This window comes from Cupressus sempervirens, chromosome 11 (genome assembly GCF_028749045.1).
Source record: "Cupressus sempervirens isolate cs-2001-9-10 chromosome 11, ASM2874904v1, whole genome shotgun sequence".
Taxonomy (NCBI): domain Eukaryota; kingdom Viridiplantae; phylum Streptophyta; class Pinopsida; order Cupressales; family Cupressaceae; genus Cupressus; species Cupressus sempervirens.
Window position 1 is genome coordinate 138,792,386 of NC_143128.1, and position 25,912 is coordinate 138,818,297.

At 36.2% G+C, this 25,912-nt stretch overlaps 1 protein-coding gene and 1 pseudogene across 2 annotated transcripts; one reads left to right on the forward strand and one right to left on the reverse strand.

Moving 5' to 3' along the window:
- Nucleotides 1-1,708: 1,708 nt before the first annotated feature.
- On the forward strand, nucleotides 1,709-10,066 carry LOC149528584 (alpha-xylosidase 1-like). 2 transcript variants are annotated; one of them, XM_089808627.1, is made up of 5 exons: nucleotides 1,709-1,910; nucleotides 2,049-2,072; nucleotides 2,180-2,811; nucleotides 7,682-7,912; nucleotides 8,013-10,066. In XM_089808627.1, exons 1-5 carry the CDS (start codon nucleotides 1,870-1,872, stop codon nucleotides 9,656-9,658), a joined length of 2,574 nt encoding a protein of 857 aa, XP_089664753.1. In that variant the 5' UTR covers nucleotides 1,709-1,869; the 3' UTR covers nucleotides 9,659-10,066. The 2 variants fall into 2 exon arrangements, with proteins under 2 accessions (XP_089664753.1, XP_089664752.1); XM_089808626.1 differs by having other exon boundaries at nucleotides 1,709-2,072.
- A 1,263-nt stretch (nucleotides 10,067-11,329) lies between these two features.
- On the reverse strand, nucleotides 11,330-22,100 carry LOC149528585 (putative alpha-glucosidase Os06g0675700; annotated as a pseudogene).
- Nucleotides 22,101-25,912: the final 3,812 nt, after the last annotated feature.

Below are 25,912 nucleotides of genomic sequence, written 5' to 3' on the forward strand. Positions count from 1 at the left end.
TTCTAATCCTTAACTAAATTTTCATTAAAAAGATAACATCTTAGGAAGAGAGGAGGGAAGGAGCAAGAAAAATAGACACATTAGCTAGAAACATACTTTACTGTTGTGGGATTGAAGGTCTCCTCTTCAACTTGGACACATAATTGACATTGCCTTCACATTTTCTTCCTTACATTAATTCATTTTCCCTCTGCAAACGTACTTGAATAGGGGAACTCAGTTGAAGAAATTGTCGATGTCATAAAAGCTTTCTGCGCGTACTTAATAACGGTGACCCACAACAATCCAAGCTTTAATTTGGGGAAACTCAAATATGTTGAACTGTGTGACAAGAACCTACTGTCGAGTCATAAATAATCTCTTCAATCTGCAGATTGTACGCTGCAAGTGAATAATCATTAAAAATATATATAGAAGTGGCAGAAACGTAATATACAGAGAAGACAGTGTCTTGTGAATGCATAATTATTCAAATGGATAAATACTTGTGATGTGAATATCAGGATTTAACTGTGTGATTTTTGAGTCAAAAAACATATGAATAAATACTTCTCCAATTAGATAGTCGTTGCAAAAAACATATGCCAATTTCGCAACAAAGCTGCAAAAACAACACCGAAATTCCAATTCTGTTACTTTCAACAATGAATTACTGGAGTCTTTTTTAATGGCTAAACGACTCAGAAGAGTGGTTATACATCTTGGACGTTATATGTTGTTTTTTCAAAATAGACAAATTCAATGGCAGAGTATATGTTAATAAGTGAGATGATGAGATCAAATCTTCTTTAAATAACTAAAAATAGTCTTTCTGTATTTCAATTTCTTATGAATTCCCACTTTTTCAAATGTCTCCACACTGAATAAACTGTGTCAAAGAAATGATTTGTTAATTAAGTTTGCATACTTTATTTTTAAAAAAAATCTAAAATAAAGTGTTTTTCTGATTCTAATTTGTAATATTGGAAAAAAAATATGAACTATTTCATCTCATACTCTTTAGATACTTTTCACCTCTCTGTTTCTAGTTGCACTTATAAGAGTTGGCTTTCAATTAAAGAAAGAATTTGTGGTTACATTTAAGATTGAACTGGTGCAGTTAATCCAGAGGACCTCCTACTCTTCTCTGAAACTATTGCCATCCATCATAACCTGACAGATGCCTAACCCCTTTGTTTTCTCACCTATGTTTTTCAAAAATTGTTTTCTTCTTAAGCCATCAAATGCCTTATTTATTTGCTAAAAAAGAATGGGTATCCGGAATTGCAATCAAAATGTCAATCGTAGAGATGAATTGTATCAGCTTCCATCTTTTTATTTTAATTCTCAAACGTTGATGTTAAAAATAGAATGTTCCTCTCGGTGAGACCCCGTAGGGGACCTTTTTACTAGTGACACTCCTCTTGTGGCACTCAGCTTCATCACAGGGCTTCAAGTAGCCGCACAGATCAATCACTGTTGGACTTTTTTCTTGTGAAAACGGATACCTAATCTTTTCCGTATTGTTTCCTACTTTCTTCTTCTTTTGTTGTGCTTGTTCTTTTTTGGACACCGTTTGTCTGCTTTTTCTTTGTTGTAAGCTTCCAGTCTCATAGACCCACGTTGTGGTCTTTTGTTGGATATTAGTAAATTTATCTTATCTTATCTCACATAAGAAACGTGGTCCACCTAATAATATTGTAGTTATAATGCATAGCACCTGCTGATGATATATCCACGTACCTTGACGTGGAGAATGGTAATGATGACATCCCTCATTAAATGCTCTGTCTCCTGACCTCTTTTCCTAGCGTTGGAGGAAGCTTTTCATCACTGCCCTGCACAATTTCATAACGCCTTGAAATCCTCATCACTAACAGAGTAACAAGAATGTTGGGATATTCCCAAATTCTGTTTTCCTCGCTCTTCTCAGTTTTATTCCTACCTTACACTTGTCAGGCTTTTGGATCAGGCTATATACTGACTTCAATCACAGAAACACCAGACGGCAAATCCTTAACAGCCCAACTGCAGCTCATCTCCAATAATTCTCTTTATGGCCCAGATATACAACACCTCAAACTGCAAGTCAGGTGGCTGTAACCGATCCTTAATTATTAAACAGATATTTTTTTTTTCCTCACATAAGTCCCCGCCTCGTCTGAAAGTGATCGCTAATGAACGACTGAATTTTTTCCAGGTATGAGTCCAATGAATGCTTAAGAGTTTATATCACTGATGCGGAAAAACAGAGGTGGGAAGTCCCCAAAGAAGTAGTGGCCAGATATGAAAGCCATCATACTGCTAATGATTATAGCAGTAATTCTGATGATCCAGCATTGCAGTTTTCATACAACGAAAACCCATTTGGGTTTGCAGTTACAAGGAGAAGCAATGGAGAAGTCCTGTTCAATTCCAGTGCACAAAGTCAAATGGTGTTTGAAGACCAGTATTTGGAAATATCTACTGATATTCCCTCAAATGCTTCACTGTATGGATTGGGGGAGAGCACCAGGCCTGGATTTATGCTTAACAAGAATGGAAGCCAATATACTCTCTGGAATCAGGACGTTCCGAGTTTTAATTTGTATCGCGATCTGTACGGGTCTCATCCATTTTATATGGATGTGAGAGCAGGGGGTGTTGCTCATGGAGTGTTGTTGCTTAATAGCAATGGGATGGATATTGAGTACGGTGGCAACTACTTGACCTATCGAGTTATTGGGGGAGTTTTGGATTTCTATTTCTTCGCTGGCCCTTCTCCGCTCTCTGTTGTTCAGCAATACACAGGCCTAGTGGGTAGACCTGCTCCAATGCCATACTGGTCTTTCGGTAAGTTGGTTTTTTCTTTCATGATTTTGCTTATCTTCATAGGGGAGTGCAAATCTAAATCAACATGAAAGAATCAAAATAGTTTGAACTTTTGTCATTGGACAGAATTCAGAGTGTGCAGTATAAAAATAATGTTCATCACATCCTAGACCATGCAATATACAGAACAAAAAGTGTAAGAAACAATGACATTAGAAATCATATTAATCATGAGAATAGTTCGTACATGAGTTTTGGTTCTCAGTTGTGATTTTGATCTAGTAAGGCTCATGGATCAAACGCTAACTTTCAGTTATATAGATACCCAATTTTAAAGCTTGGCTGCTAAGAGATTTTCCAAGAACACAATCCTAGTGACCCTAGTATTGAACCTAATTGCAGGAGGTATCATCCAAGCCATGCAAACAGTCAAGTTCCAGTGATATTAGCTCTCCACACCTGGTAAGAGGGATTACCTTGCTGAATTAGGTGGCTCGGCTCAAAAGACAGTAATTCAATATGTCAGATCTGGATATACAATTATGCAGTTCAGAAAAGAAACCTTTTTTCCCTCAACGAGAAAAAATCATAGATGCAATTGCCCGTTTCATTTGGGGATTTCATCATTAATGAAAAATTCCAACAAATTGATTGGTTTCTCCTACTAGTAGTGAATCTTTCCTTACAGTGAAAACTTTAGGGTTATAGTGGGAAAGAAGTAGATTCCTGAAAATTTTGCTTTAGGATTGTGAATTTTTTTAGAGTTTATTCTTTCCCGTTAGATTTTTCCAGGGAAAGTTACAACGCAATCCCAAATTTAGGGTTGCTTAACATATTAGAATTTAGGAGATGCTTAATTAAAAATCAATTTGACCATGTCTTCCGCTCAGCGCTGACACTCCTTCCTGCATGCTGTCTTCCTTGGGCGCTTGCGCTGCTGGCTAGGGAGATCAGCCCTCCATTCCTCTTGCGGCTGCACTTTTCAATGCTTCTGGCTCTGTTGGGTCTGGGCGTTCAGTCGCTACTTCTTCTGTTGCTGCTGATTCGACATTATCGGGTGTGGTGAAGGGTTCCATTGCTTGCCCTGCGGCTGTGGCTGGCGATGGTTTTCCCTTTATTGTCCAGAAACACTTATCATCTAGTGTGGCTGCTGTGCCGAGGGTTCCTTTCGAAGGGGGCTTTGAAGAATGGTGATGTTGCTGCTTCGGTTGTGGCTTCTATTGCAAAAGGCAATGTTGCTGCCTGTGGTCCGCCAAAAGATTCTTCTTATCCTGAGATGGCTGCAACTTGTAATGGAAGGTCTGCTGCTGCTCCTTATCCTATTTTCCGCACCATTGTTGTTGATCTGGAGGAGGATACAGTGGAGGAGATCAACACTATGGCTTTTGACTTGTTGGCGCAGGCTATCATCTGCAGATTTAGGGGCTTTTGGCCCTCACTTCCTTAACTCCACCAGTAGATTTCCTCTCACTGGAAGCCTCTTATTTCAGATTTGGTACACATTTTCCCTCTAACTAATAGCTTTTTTGTTGCCAAGTTTGAGAAGGCTTCGGATAGATAGATTGTTCTTTGCAAGCATTTTTTTACTTGGGAGAATCACCTCTCCTTGATGATGAAGCCTTGGCATGCAGATTTCAACCCTTCTTCAGAAACTTTTTGTAAGGTGCCCATATGGGTTTAGCTCTCCTATCTCCCGCTTCATCTCTAGGTGGATTCGGTCCTAGAAGAAGTTGGTGATGCCCTTGGTGACTTTCTGATGGTTGATGAGGACTCCTCTGATATTCTTCACTCTACCTTTTCTCGAATTCTTGTTGATATTGATGCCTCTAAAGGCTTACCTGCAGAGATTATGTTGAGGTCTCCTAAGGGCTCTTGGATTCAGCCTCTCGACTATGAGGGCTTCCCTTTTAGATGCATGAAGTGTTTCAAGGTTGGGCATGCTGCAGCTAACTGTGGGATAGTGAAAGCTAAACCAACAGTCTTCCTTGTGGTGGAAGGGTGTTTCAAATACTCATTACACGGTTCTTAAGGACCCTCCTCAGTTGAATGGGAACACTCAAGTGTTAGCCCATGATGGTGTGGCTCCTTCTGAATCCACAAAGAATAATTCCTCTTTGGTTGTTGTTACTGATCCCTCAAATAATGGGGTGACTGCTGCTCATGCTTTAAACAACGCAACTAATTCTCTTGTCACTGTTGTCTCTTCATCTCCTCCTTCTCCTATGGTGCTCATTGCTCCTGCTACTGTGGGAATTGTTGTACCCTCTGAGGGTGCTGGTTCTCCTTTCACTAAGCATGTTACCCTAGTCATGGTTGGGGCTCTTCCTGCTCCTATGGCTCCTTTTGCCTCTGTTACTGCAGAAATTTTCACAGTTGCTGCAAGCTCTGCCCCTCCTAGGGTGACTATTGTCTCTGATGGCATTGGCTTTACTTCCTTGGGGGAATCTATCCTTTCTAATTCTAATAGGTCTCTGGATTCGGTGGCTTGGCATGCTGTGGTGGCCAAGGTGGAAGATGGATTGATCACTGTAAAAGGTAAACACCCAAAGAAGCCCTCCCCCTCTTTTGGCGTGACTCTTAGATCCCATTTGTATGGATCTAAGGATAATTCTTAATTTTATTTGCTTGGCTTTCTTCCTAGAGCGGTCTGATGTTTGATTTCCTTTCTTTTCTTGACCACCAGGTTGTGTCTGTTGGGGTTGTGAGTAGCTTGGCTCTCCCTGCTTCGTCTTAGTCTTGTTTTGTCTTAGTTCTGTTTCACTATGTAGAGCTCATTGTGTGTCTTTCAATGTGGGTCCCTTTGTTTTAACCTGCTTTATATAGGGTTTCAGGACCCCTTCAAAACCTGTTTTCTTAATCAAAAATATATTAGAATTTAGGATTATATCTCTAAGTTGCTGTTTTTAATTCAATTGTGTTAATTTTTTCTATTATATTTTGGGTCACATTCTATTAGATTTTATATCACAAATTGCCTCTCCAAAGGCAGATCTTTTGCCACTAAGGACCTAGCAGGGATCTTTTATATTGTGCCTAATCCTATTCCACTATGGTTTGGGCTACCTTGTTAGAAAAACTAGCATTATCCCATCTAATAAGTAGAATGCAAAGTGGCTAACCCTAGTAGTGAATCTTTCCTTGCAATGAAAACTTTGGGGCTATATTGGAATAAGTCTCCTGAAACTTTTTCTTTAAGATTGCGAAAATTGTTTCAGTTCCTTTTGTCCAGTTAGATTTATCCTGGGGAAGTTACTATCAATCCTAAATTTAAGGCTGTGTAACACATTAAAATTTAGGATAATATCTGTGAGTAGCTGGTTATAAATTCGATTGTGTGTGTTTTTTATCAAGTTTTAGATCACATTCTATGATCTATCATCAAGATGTAAGTTAGCCAAGAAACACACAGATTTAATTACAGATTTAGATGATAGATCACATTCTGTAATCTAAAATATCAACAGAAAAATCACACACAATCTAATTCAGAAAAAAGCAAATACTTACAACACTGAATTGTAAAATTTTGATATTATTAAACTCTATGAAACTGAGAACAAAATCCAGACATGTATATTAGCTCATGTGATTCAGATTGCACATGGCCACCTTTATGTATGAGATCCATTCTATATATTTGATTCATTATAAATATTCTTAAGCTTCTTGTTGATTTTGAATAGGTAGTTGGATTAAGTCAGCCAAAGAAAAGCAACTGCAACAGCATGCTTTGGTTGTTAATTCCTTCATTGATCCCTAAAAATCGCTCAATTTGTCAATTAGGTGTTCATTCTCCCCCTTTTGTTTTACCTCAATCAATATGTATTTCCATTATTTTGTGTTTATGCTTATAAATAAAATATATTATAACTAAAAGTGAATGCTTATGGTTCTAATAATCTTAATAACGAGATTTTGAAACATAAAATACATATTAAAGACCATCAAATTAGATTTTTTTGTTTCTAGCCATGCTTCTTTGTATCCAAAATTTGTTCAATATAAAACCATTTAATATACATATAATTTGCATGTGTCGTGAATCCTTCTTCCTTTGAGAATTTTACCCATATACATGCAAGGAGATGGGAAGAGATTCCATTCTTGATCATATCAATCTATGTATGTCAGTAATCAATAATGTTTTCTTAATTTCCAAATTTCAGTAGTCTGTTCTATCAAATTTCCACAATCTATCAATAAAGATGTTTTTGGACTTGATTGTGTGCTAGTTTTTATATTAACATTTAAGATTACACTCCGTGATTTATTATTATTTTTCTACTTGATTTCTCTTGCATTCTGATTATAGATTACAGTATATGATCTGCAACATTAATGTAAAAACTTGCACACAATCAATTCCAGAAACATCTGTACAATATCTATTCTGCCCCATTAATCATCTAAGCATTAGACCCTTGATATCTGAGAAGGTTGAAGGATACAACTTTGACCTCCATAAGCTGCAATAAAAGTATATTCTCCAAATATCTGAAACAATCTCTTGTTAGGATTTAGGTTAATTAAAGCAATAGACAATATTAAATATAATACAGAATTAAAAGGCCAAAATAACAATTCACAGTAAGACATAAATTCAATGTGGTTCATTAAATGTGAGTTATATCTATGAAAAATAGCCATCCACTTCTTTATTAAATAATAGACAATTTTTCCTTTGGGGTTGCTGCTCATGCCCTAGTTAGGGACACTGCCCCAGTCCCCCACTGGCACTGTTGCCTCTAGAGCCGCTGCACTCTGTTAATTGATTTTAGTTATGATAAGAAGGTTATGTTTCTGAAATATTTTTAGTATGAACCAAGAAGTTGCAACATCTTATGTGCAATCTTTCTAATATGTATTTAAACATTTGGATTCAATTGTACAGGATTTCACCAGTGCAGATATGGTTATCAAAACATTTCAGACCTTAAATCAGTTGTAGCCGGATATGCAGAAGCACAAATACCTCTTGAAGTTATGTGGACAGATATTGATCATATGGATGGTTTCAAGGATTTCACTCTGGACCCTGTGAATTTCCCTGAGAAAGAAATGAGAGAATTTATTGGAGAACTTCATGCTAATGGGCAGAAGTATGTTCTCATAGTTGATCCAGGTAATAAAAAATCTCATTATTTTAAGCTCCTAAATATGTTCAGAACTTGAAGATGTGAAAAACACCACATTATTATTTGCTTAATGATTAATCTGTGCAGGAATCAACATAAATGAAACATACAAAACATTTCAGAGAGGAATACGAGACGATATTTTTGTGAAAAGAGCAGGTGCTCCTTACATTGCACAACTATGGCCAGGTCCAGTCTATTTTCCAGATTTTCTTAACCCAAAGACCCTTTCTTTCTGGGAAAATGAGATCTTTGAATTTCACAAAATGATTCCATTTGATGGCCTTTGGCTTGATATGAACGAGTGTACAAATGAGTGCAGTGGAATATGCTCCTTACCAAAGGATGGTGATTGCCCAAGAAAATATGGACAGATAGCTTCAGAATGCTGTTTGATTTGCACTAATGCCAATAGCACCATTTGGGATGATCCCCCTTACAATATCAATTCTTCTGGAACTCACAGACCTTTGGGTAATAACACCATGCCAGCCAGTGCAGTACACTATAATGATATATTGGAGTACAATGCTCATAATCTCTATGGGCTCACGGAGGCCATTGTGACCAACAAGGCTCTGAAATCAGTATTAAATAAGAGGCCATTCATATTGACTCGCTCTACCTATGTTGGCTCTGGAAACCATGCTGCACATTGGACAGGAGACAATGCTGCAACATGGGACGATCTCTGGTACTCTATACCTACAATGCTAAGTTTTGGATTGTTTGGAGTTCCAATGGTTGGTGCTGATATCTGTGGTTTTGCACGAGACACAACCGAGGAACTCTGCAGTAGATGGATTCAACTTGGTGCATTTTATCCTTTTGCCCGAGATCATTCAGACAAGGGTACGATTCGGCAGGAGCTCTACTTATGGAAGTCTGTCACAGAGTCTGCAAGGAAGGCATTAGGTTTGAGATACCGTCTTCTTCCATACATATACACATTGTCTTTTGAAGCCCATACCAAAGGATCTCCAATTGCAAGGCCTCTATTCTTTGCATTCCCTAACGATACTAACACATTGGAGATCAGCACACAATATCTATTGGGAAAAGGAGTTCTCGTGTCCCCTGTTTTGAAGGAAGGGGCAAGGAGTGTGAGTGCTTATTTTCCAAAGGGTATATGGTACAATCTGTTCAATGTTTCAGATTCAGTAACAATGGAGAGTGGTGCATATGTAACACTTCAAGCTCCTTTAGACACCATAAATGTTCATGTATATGAAGGGACCATATTGCCCATGCAAGAAATGGGCATGACAACAAGAGAAGCCAGAAAAAGCCCATTTAGTCTTGTAGTAGCTCTGGGTAGTGGAATGGAAGCAACTGGAGAGCTATATTTGGATAATGGAGATGATATAGAGATGCAAATAGAAAGTGGCAAATCAACTTATGCAGAGTTTTATGCAAATATTGTAGGGGGAGAAGTTAGACTAAAGTCATTAGTTCAAAAGGGGGAGTTTGCATTTAAAGAGGGATGGATTCTCCAGACTGTTACAGTTTTGGGACTCAAACCTTCTTCTGCTTATGTTGCAGATGACTCAATTCCGATTTTATCTTTCCATTGTGGTGGTTTAGAGGAAAGAAAAACAATGGTGGAAACTATTCTGGTTGGAAAATCTGCACGTGCTGATGATTATGATGGTCATTATTTTCAACTCGTGGTTTCAAATCTTTCCCTTCCAATGGGCAAGAACTTTGAGCTCGGTATAACATGGAAGAAATAATTGAGTAGAAATCATGTAATTCATGTGGTAGCAAAAGATATTTCCACTGAATAATTGCATAGATTTTAGAGTGCTGGTGAAGAGATTATGAGGCAGCACGCCATCTGTTGTTCCCACATACAAGATTGGCTTACAAAAGAGTTCGAGAATACTAGTCTTGTTTAAGAGTGCAATCAATAAGCGGGAATCTCCCAAGTTTTTCTTGAGGTGTCTACATCCTGTCTTTTCAGTCTAGGCAAGATCAGCGTTGCTCTCAAATTTGATGTCTTAAATTTGCTCAAACTATATAGCTGAAGAAAAGTAAGGCATGTGAGGCACAAGGTGCAATAAACACAGAACGAGCTTTTGTTTCAGATAATATTGTTTTCAGAAGATACTTGTTATAATAGAGTTAATTCTTTAGTATTAGATTTTATTTTCTTAGTTTTAATGGAATATTTATTAATACCGAAAGGCATTCTACAATGGTAGAATGGGGAGTGGGATGGTGTGAGCCTGCTAATCTTAACTTTTATTCTTTAGGTTAAATTTGACAACCTACATGTCAAAAGTTTAAATCTTATTATAAATAGAATCTACTTTTATAAATAATTTAATAAATAGAACATAAAATATCCATCTATTTAAAATAATATTTTGTAGATATAAATCATCTATTTTTTAAGAAATTAAAATAAAAAGCTTAAATTAGTAAAAAAATAAAATAAATGGAGATAAATGAAATATAAATAATTTTAGATGTAATAAATTAAATTATAATTATTTTGTAGTGGATATCTATCGACATTTCTTTAGGATAGATTTATTCAAGATATCTATACTAGTTTTTAATATTATTTTGAGTTTATGTGGTTAGGTTGAATTGATGTTTGGAATTTAAGGTTTCAATTTGATATTTAATTTGATTTTTTTAATGTTTAATTGACAGTTGGAATTAATGTTTAAATTTGACTATTAATTTGATTTATCAAATAAACTTTATGTACTATTATAAATTGTTTTTCAAAGATTAAGTTTGAGACTTAGATTTATATTTAATTCTACATAAGTTTTGATAGATTTTCTAAAATCTTCTCTTTCACACAAGACAGTTTTTGTCAAAAATCAAGTAAAACAAAAAATCTTAAGTTAGATCATATAGACATGAAATTTAAAGTATGCTTGGAACAGTGCTTTATTATTGTAATTAATTACACCACATCATTAATTTTTGTAATGACACATTTCCTATTACCTCCCACTAATATGCATGCTCAGCAAATATAAATAGATATACATGTTGTAAATGATATTTTCCCTTATTCATCATTAGTGACACTTGCTAGATAGAAAATCATGATAATGATCAAAACTCAACATCTAAATAGAAAATCTTAGCAATTCAATATTACACACTCATTTGTTATTTGAAAAATTGAATTATCCTGTCCAAAGAAAATTTATTGCATGACCAAGGCCAATTCTAAATGTTTTTAAACTACTACTTTAATGTTAGAATGTTCTTTTATGAAGTTTCTCATACTATACCATGTTGAATGATTTGTATGAATGTATCTTTAAATGAGAACGATGAATTGGATCATGTAATTTAATTAAATCGTTCATGCTATTGAGAACTCGCTCCCCACTTGATCATGTTGTCCATTTGTCTAATTTATCATTTGTAGAACTCTACAAATATAGCTCTTCCCCTACAATATTTGCATAGAACTGTACATAACTCGATTTGCCACTTTCTATTTGCATCTCTATATCATCTCCATTATCCAAAGATAGCTCTCCAGTTGCTTCCATCCCACTGCCCAGAGCTACTACAAGACTAAATGGGCTTTTTCTGGCTTCTCTTGTCGTCATACCCATTTCTTGCATGGGCAATATGGTCTCTTCATATACACGAACATTGATAGTATCTAAAGGAGCTTGAAGTCTCACATATGCACCACTCTCCACTGTTATTGAATCTAAAACATTGAACAGATTGTACCATGCACCCTTTGGAAAATAAGCATTCGCACTCCTTGCTCCTTCCTTCAAAACAGGGGACACAAGAACTCCTTTCCCTAAAAGATACTGTGTGCTGATTCCCAGTGTGTTAGTATCATCAGGGAATGTGAAAAACAGAGGCCTTGCAATTGGAGATCCTTTGGTATGGGCTTCAAAAGATAATGTGTATATGTATGGAAGAAGACGGTATCTCAAACCTAATGCCTTCCTAGCAGATTCTGTCACGTACTTCCATAAGTAGAGCTCCTGCTGAATCGTTTCCTTTGCCGAATGATCTCTTGCAAAAGGATAAAATGCACCAAGTTGAATCCATCTACTGCACAGTTCCTCGGTTGTGTCTAATGCAAAACCACATATATCAGCACCAACCATGGGAACTCCAAACAATCCAAAATTTAGAATTGTAGGTACGGAGTACCAGAGGTCATCCCATGTTGCAGCATTATCTCCTGTCCAATGTGCAGCATGGTTTCCAGATCCAACATAGGTAGAGCGAGTCAATATAAATGGTCTCTTATTTAGTACTGATTTCAGAGCCCTTTTAGTCACAATGGCCTCCGTGAGCCCATAAAGATTATGTACATTGTACTCAAAATATTATTATAGTGAACTGTGCTGGCTGGCATGGTGTGATTACCCAAAGGTCTGTGAATTCCAGAAGAATTGATTTTGTAAGGAGGATCATCCCAAATGGTGCTACTGGCATCAGTGCAACTTAAACAGCAATCTGAAGCTATCTGTCCGTATTTTCTTGGGAAATCCATCCTTTGATAAGGAGCATATTCCACTGCATTGGTTTGTACCCTCATTCATATCAAGCCAAAGGCCACCAAATGGAATCATATTGTGAAATTCAGAGATCTCGTTTTCCCAGAAAGAAAGGGTCTTTGGGTTAAGAAATTCTGGAAAATAGACTAGACCTGGCCATAGCTGTGCAATGTAAGGAGCACCTGCTCTTTTCACACAAATCTCATATCACATTCCTCTCTGAAATGTTTTGTATGTTTCGTTTATGTTGATTCCTGTGCAGATTAATCACTAAGAAAATGATAATGAGCGTTTTTCACATCTTCAAGGTCTGAACATATTTAGGAGTTGAACTGCATATTTCAATACAACAATGGGTTGATTAATGCTGAAAAATGAGATTTTTGATTACCTGGATCAATAATGAGAACATACTTCTGCCCATTAGCATGATTTTCTCCAATAAATTCTCTCATTTATTTCTCAGGGAAATTCACATGGTCCAGGATGAAATCCTTGAAACCATCCATATGATCAATGTCTGTCGACATGACTTCAATAGGTATTTTTGCTTTTGTATATTCAGCTACAACTGATCTAAGGTCTGAAATGTTTTCATATCCATATCTGCAATGGTGAAATCCTGTACAATTGAATCCATATGTTTAAATGCATATTAGAAAGATTCCACTTAAGATGTTGCAACTTCTTCGTTCATACTAAAAATATTTCACAAACATAACCTTTTTGTCATAACTAAAATATGAACTTATGTGGAAGTTTACGAGATGTCGGTTTGTAGCAATTGATCATATTATGTTGATTAAAATTTGATGACTTTGTAGGTCGCATTTTCCTCCAAATCAATTAACAGAGGGGTGCAGGGGCAGAGTCCCTCCTACAAGGGTTGGAAGGTAGTAACCTGTCGGAAGGTAGTATCTTGTTGTGAAGTTTTCACACCAATGCCCCAAAATTTATTGGGGACCCCCTTTTTTGGGCAAGTCTTGGCAATTTTCGAGGATTTTGGGATTTTTTGTTTGCCTTAGCAAGATTTGGAGTTCTCTAGAGGTTTTTGAATGGGCAATTTTACACTTAGGACGCCTTGGGTGAGGAGGGGATTCGGTTTGTTTTCACCCAGTGTGAAACTTGATTTTCTAGAACATGTAATCTTGTCCTTAGGCCTAGCAAAATTTAACAACATTCTTTTTTATGGTTAAAATGATATATGGTAGGACAAATTTAAAAATTTTGGACTTAGACGGATTTTGAATGTTTGATTTAATTGTATAAGCTTGAGCATTTTCAAAATGAATTTTGGATTTAGTCGTTTTGGAAATCTTGAAATTTTTCGGTGAAAAGAATTTTTGATAGTGCAATCAGATTTATAGTTTGAATTTCGATTGCCAGGAAAAGGATTTATTTTGTTAAGAAAATTGAAATTGTAGTGCAAAATCGAAATTGGATTAAATTACAAAATCTCATTAATTTGGTTGAAATTTTGCCTAGAGGATTTTAGAAATGTTAAAGGAAATTGGTAATTTGAAATTGAAAATTGATTTTGGCTTGCTAGATTCGATTTTAATGATATTTTAATTGCCAAAATGTTGTTAAATGAAAATTTTGACTCTCTTAGGCTTACTTTATTTCTATTTTGCAATTCTGGATCAAACTAGCAATTAAAAAGGCCAATTTCGCTATAGGGCTTAGTTGTTTTCATATTTCATTTAAAATTGGGTCATCTTCGGAGATTTAACTTAAATTTTGTTTCCCTCTAGACAAGTCAACCCACTCTGGAGATCAACTGGAGGATATAAGAAAGGGCTTCCCCCCTCTTATTTCCTCATCCATTTCATGTCCTCTTCCTTGGTTGCGAATTTCTCCTCCAAGTGGGTGAATTCTTCCTTAGCAAATATTTTTGGGGTTAGATTTTCCATTCTTTGGCAGCGATTTTCTTCCTTCAAATTGGGCAATTTTTTCCCTAAGGCGATTTTGGAGTTGCCGATCTGATTTTTGCAAGGTTGGGTGATTTTTTGAGGTGTGAGGTTTCCTTCTTTGGCAGTGAATTCTTCCTCTAGCCATGGCGATTTTGTTTGGGGTGGAGGCAAGGCGATTTAAGGTTTGATTTTTTTTGCATTTGTGGGCGAGTTTGGGAAGTCAAAATTCTAAAAAGGGCATTTTTTTGCAACCAATTCATTGAGGATTGAAATTTCTAAGATCTTATCTGAATTTGAAGGGGCCTAATTATTGGTAGAAGGCAAATTTTAGGTAAGATTCTCATTCATTTTTAGAGGTGAAGATTGGTTTTAAAGGCGAATTTTATTCCTTGTTCTTGCTTGGTTCGTTCCCCTTATCTTCTTCTTGCACTTTTCATCTACCACTTCATCATTTCCATTGATAGGCTGAAGCTAGGAGATGTAAGTGTAGATTTCATGATAGGACACTTGGGGAGGCAAAAATAAGCTAGACCATCCTAAGATTGAAGTTGGGAGATATAAGTGTAGTCCATCCTAAGGTAACAAAGAGGTAGAAATAAGTGGAAGTCTCACCTCTAGGATTGAAGTTTGGAAATTAACAAGTGTAGAGGTAGGATTTGGAGAGGCGGGAATAAGTTAGATTCCATCAATAAAAAGAAAGGTGGAGATCGATAAGTGTAGTCCATATCATTTAGAATGAAGGGGAAGAAATAAGTGTTTAGGATGGTGCATGTTAGTGCAAGCAAGAACCCAAAGGGAACGAATACCAAAAAGACAATGAAGACATGATGCCTAAGACCACCTTCTTCTCAAAAGTGAGGCAAATAAGTGATACCAATATTGACATGGTAAACAGGGTACAATTGAAGGATAGATTGAAGGAATGACAATCCCCCATGGTGAAGAAGATCTACAAGAGTGGAACTGCACATGTGGTGGCTTTCCCTCCTACCTTGCCTTGTCCAAAATTGGAACTGGAGTGTGCATCCCGATTTGATATTGTGACCAAGTCCATTATTTTTGAAGAAGGGAAGAGAGTGTTGGCTAACATGAATAGACAAGTGGTCGAAGAAGTATTCAATATTCCCCAACATAAAGGCATGATAGTGGTAATGATGGATCAAAAAATCAAGTTCTTTCAAGATAATCAGGAGGCCTACTTCATTCACCTAAAACAGAATTGGTTACTCAAGAGCAAGAAGGGAGTTACCAAGTTGTCAAAGCTCACAAAGTCAAATTTCAAATCAGAATATGGTGACCTTATTATGCTTCTTAGCCGAATCATGGGTGTGGCTCAAGGTATGAAATTTGAGAATTGGATGTACTATTTTATTGATGAAATTGAAAATGGAAAGAGAAAATTTGATTGGACTAGAATTATAAGTGAAAATTTAGAGTTGCAACTAAGGATAGTGCAAAACCAAAAGCAATTCTACATGGGATCCTACCTTTTCTATCTGATTACAAGACTATATGAAAATCTTGGACTTAAGGCCTTAGGAGTGATTGGCAATGGGTCGAGGCAATGTTTGGTGCATGAGTGCTATCCACAGCTTCATTTGCACAACACCAAATATTATAAGATGTTTTATGGTTCCTTTTTCATGAAGACGGTAAGGATATTATAAGGGACACCTGCTAGGAGGCTCTCATCAGAAGCAGAAGCAAAAGTTAAGAAGTATGGGAGTTGGTTCATCCAATTTTCACAAATTCACATATATTAGAGTAGCAGGAAGTATAGTATGTCCCAAGAGACTTATAAGGTACCCACTCAATAGGATAGTTTTGATGGAGTTGGCTAGCCAACTTGAGCATTATGACAAAATGATGAAACTTAAATGTGAGATAGGGATTACCTTCTCATTGGGAATAGGCAATGATACTTTCCCTAATCATGTCGCCTTTGCAGTTGTGGAGAAGGAGTTAGAATGGTATCATCTAGGACGATATAGAGCAAGACAAGGATTTGATCCTAATGATCTTATCTAGGCATCTCACAAGAACACATTCAAACATATTTCTACTATAGAAGATTTTTGGGCCAATGCACATGATGACTTTCATGTGAGGAAGCTAGCTTTCTCAAGGTTGTTAGTGGGCATGTTGAGGGAAATTAAAAGGAGAGGCCTTGATATTCCCGATCAACTGGAAGATGATAAAAATGTGCTAAGAGAAGATACAATAGATGGAATAGAGTTGGGTCTAGTGGATTGGGATGATCATCAGGATCCTTCCTTAGAAGTAGTTACAAGGACAGTTGATCTACACACTAAGTCATGGTACAATGAGAAGTTAAGGCAATTACAAAGTCGGAAGGTATGCCTTACTTATGAGAATATGAAACTGGAGAAGTAAGGTCCAACGGAGTCAATTAGACAAAAAGGTGGGGGCAGTAGCTAGCAATAAAGAGCAGTTAAGAACAAGAAGATAAATCTGGAGGTTGAGAAAAGAAAAGAACATTAGGAGCCTCCACTAAAGAGATATAATGCAACATCATCAAGGGAGAGCATAATTGGGGCTAGGAGCCAAGAGGTTAATACAAGTGGACAAGGGGTCGTGGTAGAGGTGAGCTCTAATTCAGAATCAAATGGTTACAGTGATAGTACTGAGTACTCTCCTCTCTCAGAGGACCAAGATGGGAATGGAATGTCAGTCACTAGTGAAGAAGAGAATAGGCCAAATGATATTAAAGAAGTAAGCCAGTGCCTGAGGCCATTGGTGATGCTTTGCCAGTCAAATTGAATCTAGATTTGGGAAGATGCACTGTACCACTATGGTTAAGACAAATGCTTATGCTAAGAGGAAAGGTGGTGACTATCAAAATAATTGAAGATATTCAAGGGTTAGTGGAAAAGGAAGATAGTGAGAAACATAAAAAAATTGCAAAAATAGTGGCAAAGGTAATCAAGAGCTATGATGAGGGTTGCCAAAAAGTTCAGATAGCTATACCAAAGGTTAACAAGGCAGTAGAAGAGATTGTAACCCAGGAGTAGAGGTAAAGCAACAAGTATTGTAGTAGTTGGAATCAATTCTTGGAACAAGTTAGAAAATCAAAGCATCATTGGCAGACATACCCTCCATCATCACCATCAACATCATTTGGCACTAGTATACATTGTAAAGCTAGATTTCATCATCATCATAGAAAAAGTCCAACATCCTTGAATGAATAATGCAAGCCCACCTACATGATTAACCAACAAATCACATTAATATAACTAAGTTAGTATCCATAGGTGTAAGGAACCTTGGAGGTTTTCTCATGTTCTTCATGAGTATTTACTTGTCAAGAGAGGGTTGAGTGTTTGATATTCCGTGTCAAGTATTCAATTCCTATATGTTGTGTAGTGGTACAAAACTGACATCAACATATGCCCCCAAGGACCTGAGAGTGGAGCACATAATAGAGGTCTAGGGGCAACATTCAGTAGTTTTCCCAACTAGAGCATAGGGTAGCAACCCCGAAGCAAAAAATTCTCTACTATTTTATAAAGAAGTGGATGGTTGTTTTTCATGGATGTAACCCACATTAAGTGAACAACATTAAGCTTATACATTATTGTGAATAGTTATTTTGGTCTCTTTGATTCTGTACTATATTTAATACAGTCTATTGCATTGATTAGCAAAATACATAACAAGAGATTCTTTTAGATTTTTGGAGCATATACTTTTGTTGCAGCTGATGGAGGTCAAAGTTGTATCCTTCAGTCTTCTCAGATATTAGGGGTCTAGTACTTAGACGAATAACTAGGTAGAATAAACATTACTAAAATTTGGAAAATTAAATAAACATTACTGATCAAGAATGGAATCTCTTCCATCTCCTTGCATGCACATGGATAGGATTCTTAAAGGTGGAAGGATTCATGACATACATGCAAATTATATGTATATTAAATATCTTTATATTGAATTATTTTTGGATAAATGAAGCATGGCTATGAAATGAAGCTCTAATTTGATTATCTTTAATATGTATTTTATGTTTCAAAACCTCACTATTTAAATTTTTATTATGTTTCACTTATAAGCATAAACACAAAAATCATGCAAATGTTATTTTTGAAGTGGAATTGATTAAGGTAAAATTAATAAAGTAAATATATATTAATGATTATCCATGTTCGGGTAATCATGTTTGCGCCTACAATGTCCACTAGATAGAAAGTGTGTGTGAAAGGGGAGAGAATGGATACCCAATTAACAAATTGAGAAATTTTAGGGATGAATGAAGAGATTAATGACCAAAGCATGTTGTTGCAGTTTCTTTTATTTGGATGACTTAATGCAAATACCTATAAATAATTCATATATTTTCGGTTGTGTGAGGTTTTTCTATTGATGTTTTGGATTATAGGTATGATCCATTATTCCAACTAAATATTTTTATTCCTTATTCGTGAAAGAAAACCCATTGGAACAAGATCAATTATGAAGACATTGAAGAGGCACAAAGTTGTGTTAGGGTGGTGGACTCAATCACAACATTGTAAGGCCAACAGATATAATAACTCAAATTATACAGTCAAATGTCCTAATGTTCGTAAAGGGACAATAGGACCAAAATGATCTAGTCAAGGGAAGACCATAATAAAATTTGCTGGCTTAAGAATTCATTAGTAAAGTTTTAAAATTTTGAATTTTCAAATGCCAGTGGTTAGTTGGTTCTTGGCGGGTAAGGATAGTTTGACAAGCTTTGGATGTTGTAAGGGTTTTCCAAGTCCAAAAATTGTTTGATTTCCAAGAATTTATTCCAAGGAAGGAATAAACACAAAGGGGAAGAGGTGTATGTAAATTTTTTGATCATAATTCAATAAAGACAATTCTATTTCTGCAAAATTTTGGTAGTTTCTTACACCTTTAATGATCATAGTCTGAAATTTACTCTTTGTTGCATTTAAGAAGGCCTATATTGGAATCATATTGATGTTTTTAACATGTTTGGATCATTTTGAAACCTCAAAGTCTTTAACCTGTATATTGTTGTGCTGATAGACTTAAGACAATGTTGGGAAACTAAGGGACAGTTTGAGAATTTAATGGATTTTTTATGATTCCCCTTTATGTTTTTCCCTATACCTTTGGGAATGGTCCAAATTCGATGAACTATTTGACCTACTAACAATGACTGATGCAGAGATGAATTTTTAATTGGTAATCACCAAATATATTTGACTGATTGTTTGAAAGGAAGCATGTAAATGGTAATAAGGGGATAGCAGAAGAAAAACTAATTGAACAAGAAGGTGTTGTTTTTTCATATTATACTTTTTCATTCCCAACTAAAGGTGAAACAAGTCTTGGTTGAATCTAGAAGTGAGGTTTTGCAAGTTTTTTGGGAAGCCCTAGGTTTTGGGGTTAAATAGTGAGGGTTTGTAAGTTAGACCTCTTGGAAATTGTGTTTGGATTTAAAAATGCCAAAAATCCTTGATTTGGAATCAAAAAAATATTCTGTGCAATATTTTGAGGTTTGGTTCAAAGGTTGAGGCAAGGTTGCTTTGTAGAAGTGGTCTAATTAGGCCTAAAATTGTGCTAGATTGCTCATTTCAGCACAAGTGCTCCAAAACAAGGGCACTTTAGGTTTTGGCCTGTTAAGATAACCCCAAAATGGTATCTATATCAGTTATTCATTTGCATGGTGATTTGGAGTGAATCGGTGAAAAATGGGAAAAATAATGATATGAGACTAATTGAGAATTAGTCCTAGCAATGGCTTAAAGTGGGTTTGGTCATAAGATCAATTCATAAGGTTTGCGAACTTGTCAAATAATGTTGGTTTGTGTCAGTTAAGACATCTTGAGAATTTGGAACAAGTGAGGAAGGTTGAGTTCATGTTTTGGGCCTTTGGGGGCATTAGGTGCATTAGGAACACTTGGCATTTGGGGTGTTCATCCTTGTTTTAGTGGATCCAATTTGGGTTTGAAGTTTAATCCATTACTTAGATATCTCAATCTTCATGATAGATCATGAAATTTGATCCAAACATGATAAAAAAAACTCACACATCCTAATTAAAAATGACAACCTAGAGATATAATACTAAATTCTAATATGTTAAGCAACATTAGATTTAGAATTGTGATGTAACTTCCCCATGAAAAATCTAACAAGAGAGAAGAAATCCCTAAACAATTTTCACAACCTTCAAAGGAAAACTCTCAGGAGACTACTTCTTTCCCAATACAACCCCAAAGTTTTCACTATAAGGAAAGAGACACTAGCAGGGTTAGTCACTTTGCATCATAGTTATTATATGGCATAATGCTAGCCATTTCAATAAGGCAGCTCAAACCATAATGGAATGGGATTAGGTACAATTGAAAAGATCCCTACTAGGCCCCTAATGGAAAAAGATTTGTCTCTGGAGAGGCAAATAATCATTTAGTAGGAGAGACCAACCAATTTGTTGGAATTTTCATTAATGATGAAATTTCCCAATTGAAATAGTTAATTACATCTGTTGTTTTCTCCTTGAGGATAAAACAACTTCTCTTCTCATCTATGTAATTTTCTATGTGGATCTGACATATTAAATTGTTGCCTTTTGAGCAAAGCCAACCTAATTCAATGGGGCAAGCCCTGTTACTAGGTGTGTAGAGCTAATAGCACTGGAACTTAACTATTCACAGGACTTTGATGATTCCTCCTACAATTAGGTTAACTACTAGGTCACTACGATTGTGTACTAGGAAAATTTCTTAGTAGACAAGTTCTAAAATCACAACTAAGAACCAAAAATCATGTGTGTGATTAATATGATTACTAAAGACATTCTTTTTCACACCCTTTGTTCCATGTATTACATGGTCTAGGATGTGATGAAAATTATTTTTATATTGTGCAATCTGCATATTGGTTCTGAACTTCTATCATGAACTGTTGGGATTCTTTCATGTTGCTTTATATTGTAATGAAAATTTTCTTTGGGATTAGATTTTGTATGCTTTTTTAACATCAATATTTCAGATCACACTCTATGATACCATCATCGGTATGAAAGAGTGTATGATTTGAATAGCAAAAAGAGATAGAAAAAGTCTCTCTTCTCACCATCTCTTTTTTATTTCTCGAGTGAGGCTTGGTTTGATTTTTTCTATTTAAATCGTACACTCTCTCATCCTAGTGATAGGATCATGGAGTGTAATCCAAAACATTGAGGATACAAAAAATACACAATTGAATCCAAAAAAAAATTTACATTTCATATGGATTGTAGAAAAAATATTAATGTTAGCTGATTTATATTTACAATCAAAAGAATCCAAGATAAAACCCATGGAAAGAATGAAAAATCATGAAAGGAAAAGCACCTTACCAAAAGACCAGTATGACATTGGAGTAGGTCTACTCACTAGGCCTATGTACTACTGAACAACAGAGAGTGGAGAAGGGCTAGAGAAAAAATAAAAGTCCAAAACTCCCCCAATAACTCTATATTTCAAGTAGTTGCTCCCATACTCAATATCCACCCCATTTCTATTAAGCAATAATAATCCATGAGAAACACCCCCTACCCTTATATCCATATAAAATGGATGAAACCCATACAAATACAGATAAAAATTCAAACTCAGAACGTCCTGATTTGAGAGAGTATATTGGCTTCCATTCTTGTTAAGCATAAATCCAAGCCTAGTGATCTCCCCTAATCCATATAGAGAAGAAGTTTGGGGAAGGCCATTAGATATCTCCAAATACTAGTCTTTGAACACCATGCTTCCAAATATATTAGATGCACTTCAATTGAAGAGTACTTCTCCATTGGACCTCCTTGTAGCTAAAAATCCTAATGGGCTTTGGGTGTATGAAAACTACAATTTGGGATAATAAGTATGACCATTATTATTATTAGCAGTATGATGGCTTTCATATATGGTCACTACTTCTTTGGGGACTTCCCACCTTTGGTTTTCAACATCAATGATATAAACTCATAAGTATGAAAATTCCTATTGCAATCACTGATTATTAATCTCCTATCTTAAATGATTATTAAACTATCAAAAATAAATTCCCAACTAATATTGAAAAATAACACAACTACAACTTCACCAATAAAATACAGAAAGAAATTCACAACACAAAGAACACAATATTTTTAGACAAATTGTCCCTAGAAAACCCCCCAAGGGAAAACTAGTTTTAGAGATGAGGAAATATATTAACTTTAGAAAATCAAAAGACACAAAATTCCTTGCCTCTCACTAGCAGAACTCAGACAACCTCCTAATCTCTCCTGTAGATATTTCTCCACTATTATCCCCAATGCTATGATTGCGCCCTTACTAACACTACAGGACTGTTTGCTATTACTGCAAACTCATTTGCTAACACTTTAAATGCTTCTACAAAACCTCTTGTTCTCCAAATGCCCCCAACCCACTTTTATACTACTCCTATTGAAAAACCAATGGTCGAGATTGATTCTCACTCAATGGTCTAGATTAAAATAACTTAACAACCCTAACCAAGTTGGTTTCTAGTTGCTTCCAAAAGTGGTCAATTAATTAACAAATATTTGTCCCTAGTCTAACCAATTAGTTAGCAAAACAATTACTTGCTAATTAACTAGATATGGACAAACAACTATCCAAGCTACCAAAACTAACACTCCCTCTTAGTGAGGAATCTATTCTACATAACACCTAACTTATCTATGAAGAAGATAAATTTTTCCTTCCTCCTCTATAGGTATGTACTATAGCTGAATAATCCCCCCTTGTACATAATCTTCGATGTAGTGATATCTGATGTTTATATGTTTAGATCTATCATGAAATACTAGATTCTTAGACAAATTGATGCAACTCTGATTATCACAATATATTACAGTAGTCTAAACCTTCTGACCAAACAAGGCTAATAACAATTTTCGAAGCCATATAGCTTCACATGTTGCCATGCTAGTTGTTATGTATTTTGCTTCTACTAAACTCAGAGCCATAGACTTTTGCTTCCTACTGAACCAAGAGACAACTCCTAATCCCAAATTGAAACAACACCCTGAAGTGCTCCTTTTTTCCATTATAATTCCTGCCCAATCTGCATCAGTATAGCCCATCAAGCTGATACCTTCACCTCGAACATATCTGATCCCATACTCAACTGTACCACACAAGTAATGCAATACATGCTTGGCCACTGTCCAATGCACTATCTTTGGTTCAACCATGAACTAACTAAGTGAGTTTACTACAAATGCAATATCTAGCCTACTGTTGACCAAGTACATAAGTGAACCTATCAGCTGCCTATATAAAGTGGTATCTACATCCTTCTCCTTATATGTATCTACCTTCCTCCAATTCGATATCATGGGTTTAGACATGGCTTTACAATCCTCCATCCTGAATCTCTTCAAGATTTCAATGCAATATTTCCATTGACCAAAGAAAATCTCTCCATCTATCTTCCACACTTCCATGCCTAGAAAGCAGTGCATAAGTCCTAAATCCTTCATCTCAAACTCTTCTACAAGGTCCCTCTTGCAATTCTCTATAAGCCCTAGTGCACCCGTAAGAAACAAGTCATCCACATAAAGAAAAAAAATGAGAACTTCACCTCCAACCACTAGGTAGTAGAGGTTAGCATTTGATTCACTCTTCATGAAGCCCATTTCCTACAAGTATGTATCAATTTTCTCATACCATGCTCTGGGAGCCTACTTGAATCCATATAAGGCGTTCTTCAATGTGCACATGTAGGTCTCCTTGCTGTGTGGTGTAAAGCCTTCCAATTGCTCTATGTATATCTCCTCCTTTAATTCACCATTAAGGAATGTTGTCTTGACATCCATTTGATGGATTTTCCATCCCATATGTGCTACAAATGAGATCACAGCTTGTATACAAGTATACTTGGGTACTAGAGCAAATGACTCTTCATAGTCTATTCCCTCCTTTTGAGAGAACCCCTTGGACACAAACCTTGCCTTGTATTTCTTGATGCTACCACTTGCATCATGCTTTATCTTGTAGATCTAACGTGATCCAACTACATCTCTATCTATTGGTCTAGGCACTACCTCCCACACATCATTCTACATAATTGAGTTATACTCCTTAACCATACCATCTTACCATACTTGATGTCGTGTAGCCTCTTGATAGCTGGAAGGTTCATTATCTACCAATTGACTAACTAATGCCACATAGTCATTGAACTTGGTCGGTTGTCTCCATTCTCTAGTACTCCTTCTAAGAGCTCCCACAAACTCCTTAGTATCCCTTAGTGTATCTTGAACCTCACATTTCTTGTTGCCAACTATAGAGGATGAAATATCAACTTCTAAGTCTTCTACATGCATTTCCTATTGCACCTATTTCTACATGCTCTATGAAATTTCACCACCTGAGCCTACTACTAGTAATTGTACTTGTGCTTTTCTTCGCTTGACTAGGCCTTGGAGCTTCTATTGGCCTTTCACTTTGATCATATGTTGGAAAATCTCTAGACCTTCTAAATGCCTTGTCCTCCATGAACTTAACATCATGTCTGACAATAATTCTTTTGATCTTGGGGATAAAAATCCTATATGCCTTTGAGGTTTCACTATACCCAACAAAGTTACCCCTCTTTGTAGTATGATCTAACTTGGTACATGTATCTCCTAGAATATGACAATATGCCAAACTCCCAAATATTCTAAAGTGACCAACATTAGGATTCTTACCTATGAAAGCTTCCTCTAGTTTCATCCTCCCTAGTGCCTTGTGTGGAACCCTATTTTGAATGTAGACTATTGTACTACATACTTTTTCCCATAAGTAGCAGGGCATATCCTGGTCATGTAGCATAGCTCTTTTTGCCTCCAATATAGAATGGTTATTCCTCTTAGCAACTCCATGCTATTGTGGATTGTAAGGAATAGTTCACTCTCTCTTTATTCCTTCCTTAGTAAAAAACTCTTGAAATTTATTTCCTTTGTACTCACCTCTATTATCTAACTGAAGAACTATTGTCACTTAGGTTTGCACCCTTGTCCAAGGCCTATGCGCGAGGACAACCTAGTGAAACATGGAAACAACCTCCAAGCTGTGGGACTTGAACTATGAGGTTGAGTCTCTGGAGAAGGCCGGCTTCCTCTTACTGTCAGGGCGCACCTATCTATTCTTAGAAGAAAAGGGAGAAAGAGAACACTAAAGCAAATCTACCTAGTCTAATCTAAGGCGGTGATGCACCAAAACAGAGTGTTCAGACTCATTCCTGCCCATATATGCACTACAAAACTAGGGTAACATCCAAAAGTCATACACGTCCAGACTTATATCGATCAATAATCACATACAGATCAGGAAACCAACTGAATGACACCAGGAAAAGAAGATTTCACTTGTATATTATTCAATAGGCCAAAGATAGATATAGTATGTGGACCACTAATCTCAATAATGCATCAATGAGAGGCAAAATGAAGCACATACACATTGACCACTGAAAAGAATGACACAGGATGCTATGTAGCTCAGAGACACAGGGATTCTGCACTGCAAGTCTGCAAGCAGTAGTAGAGAAAATCAGGAAGAGT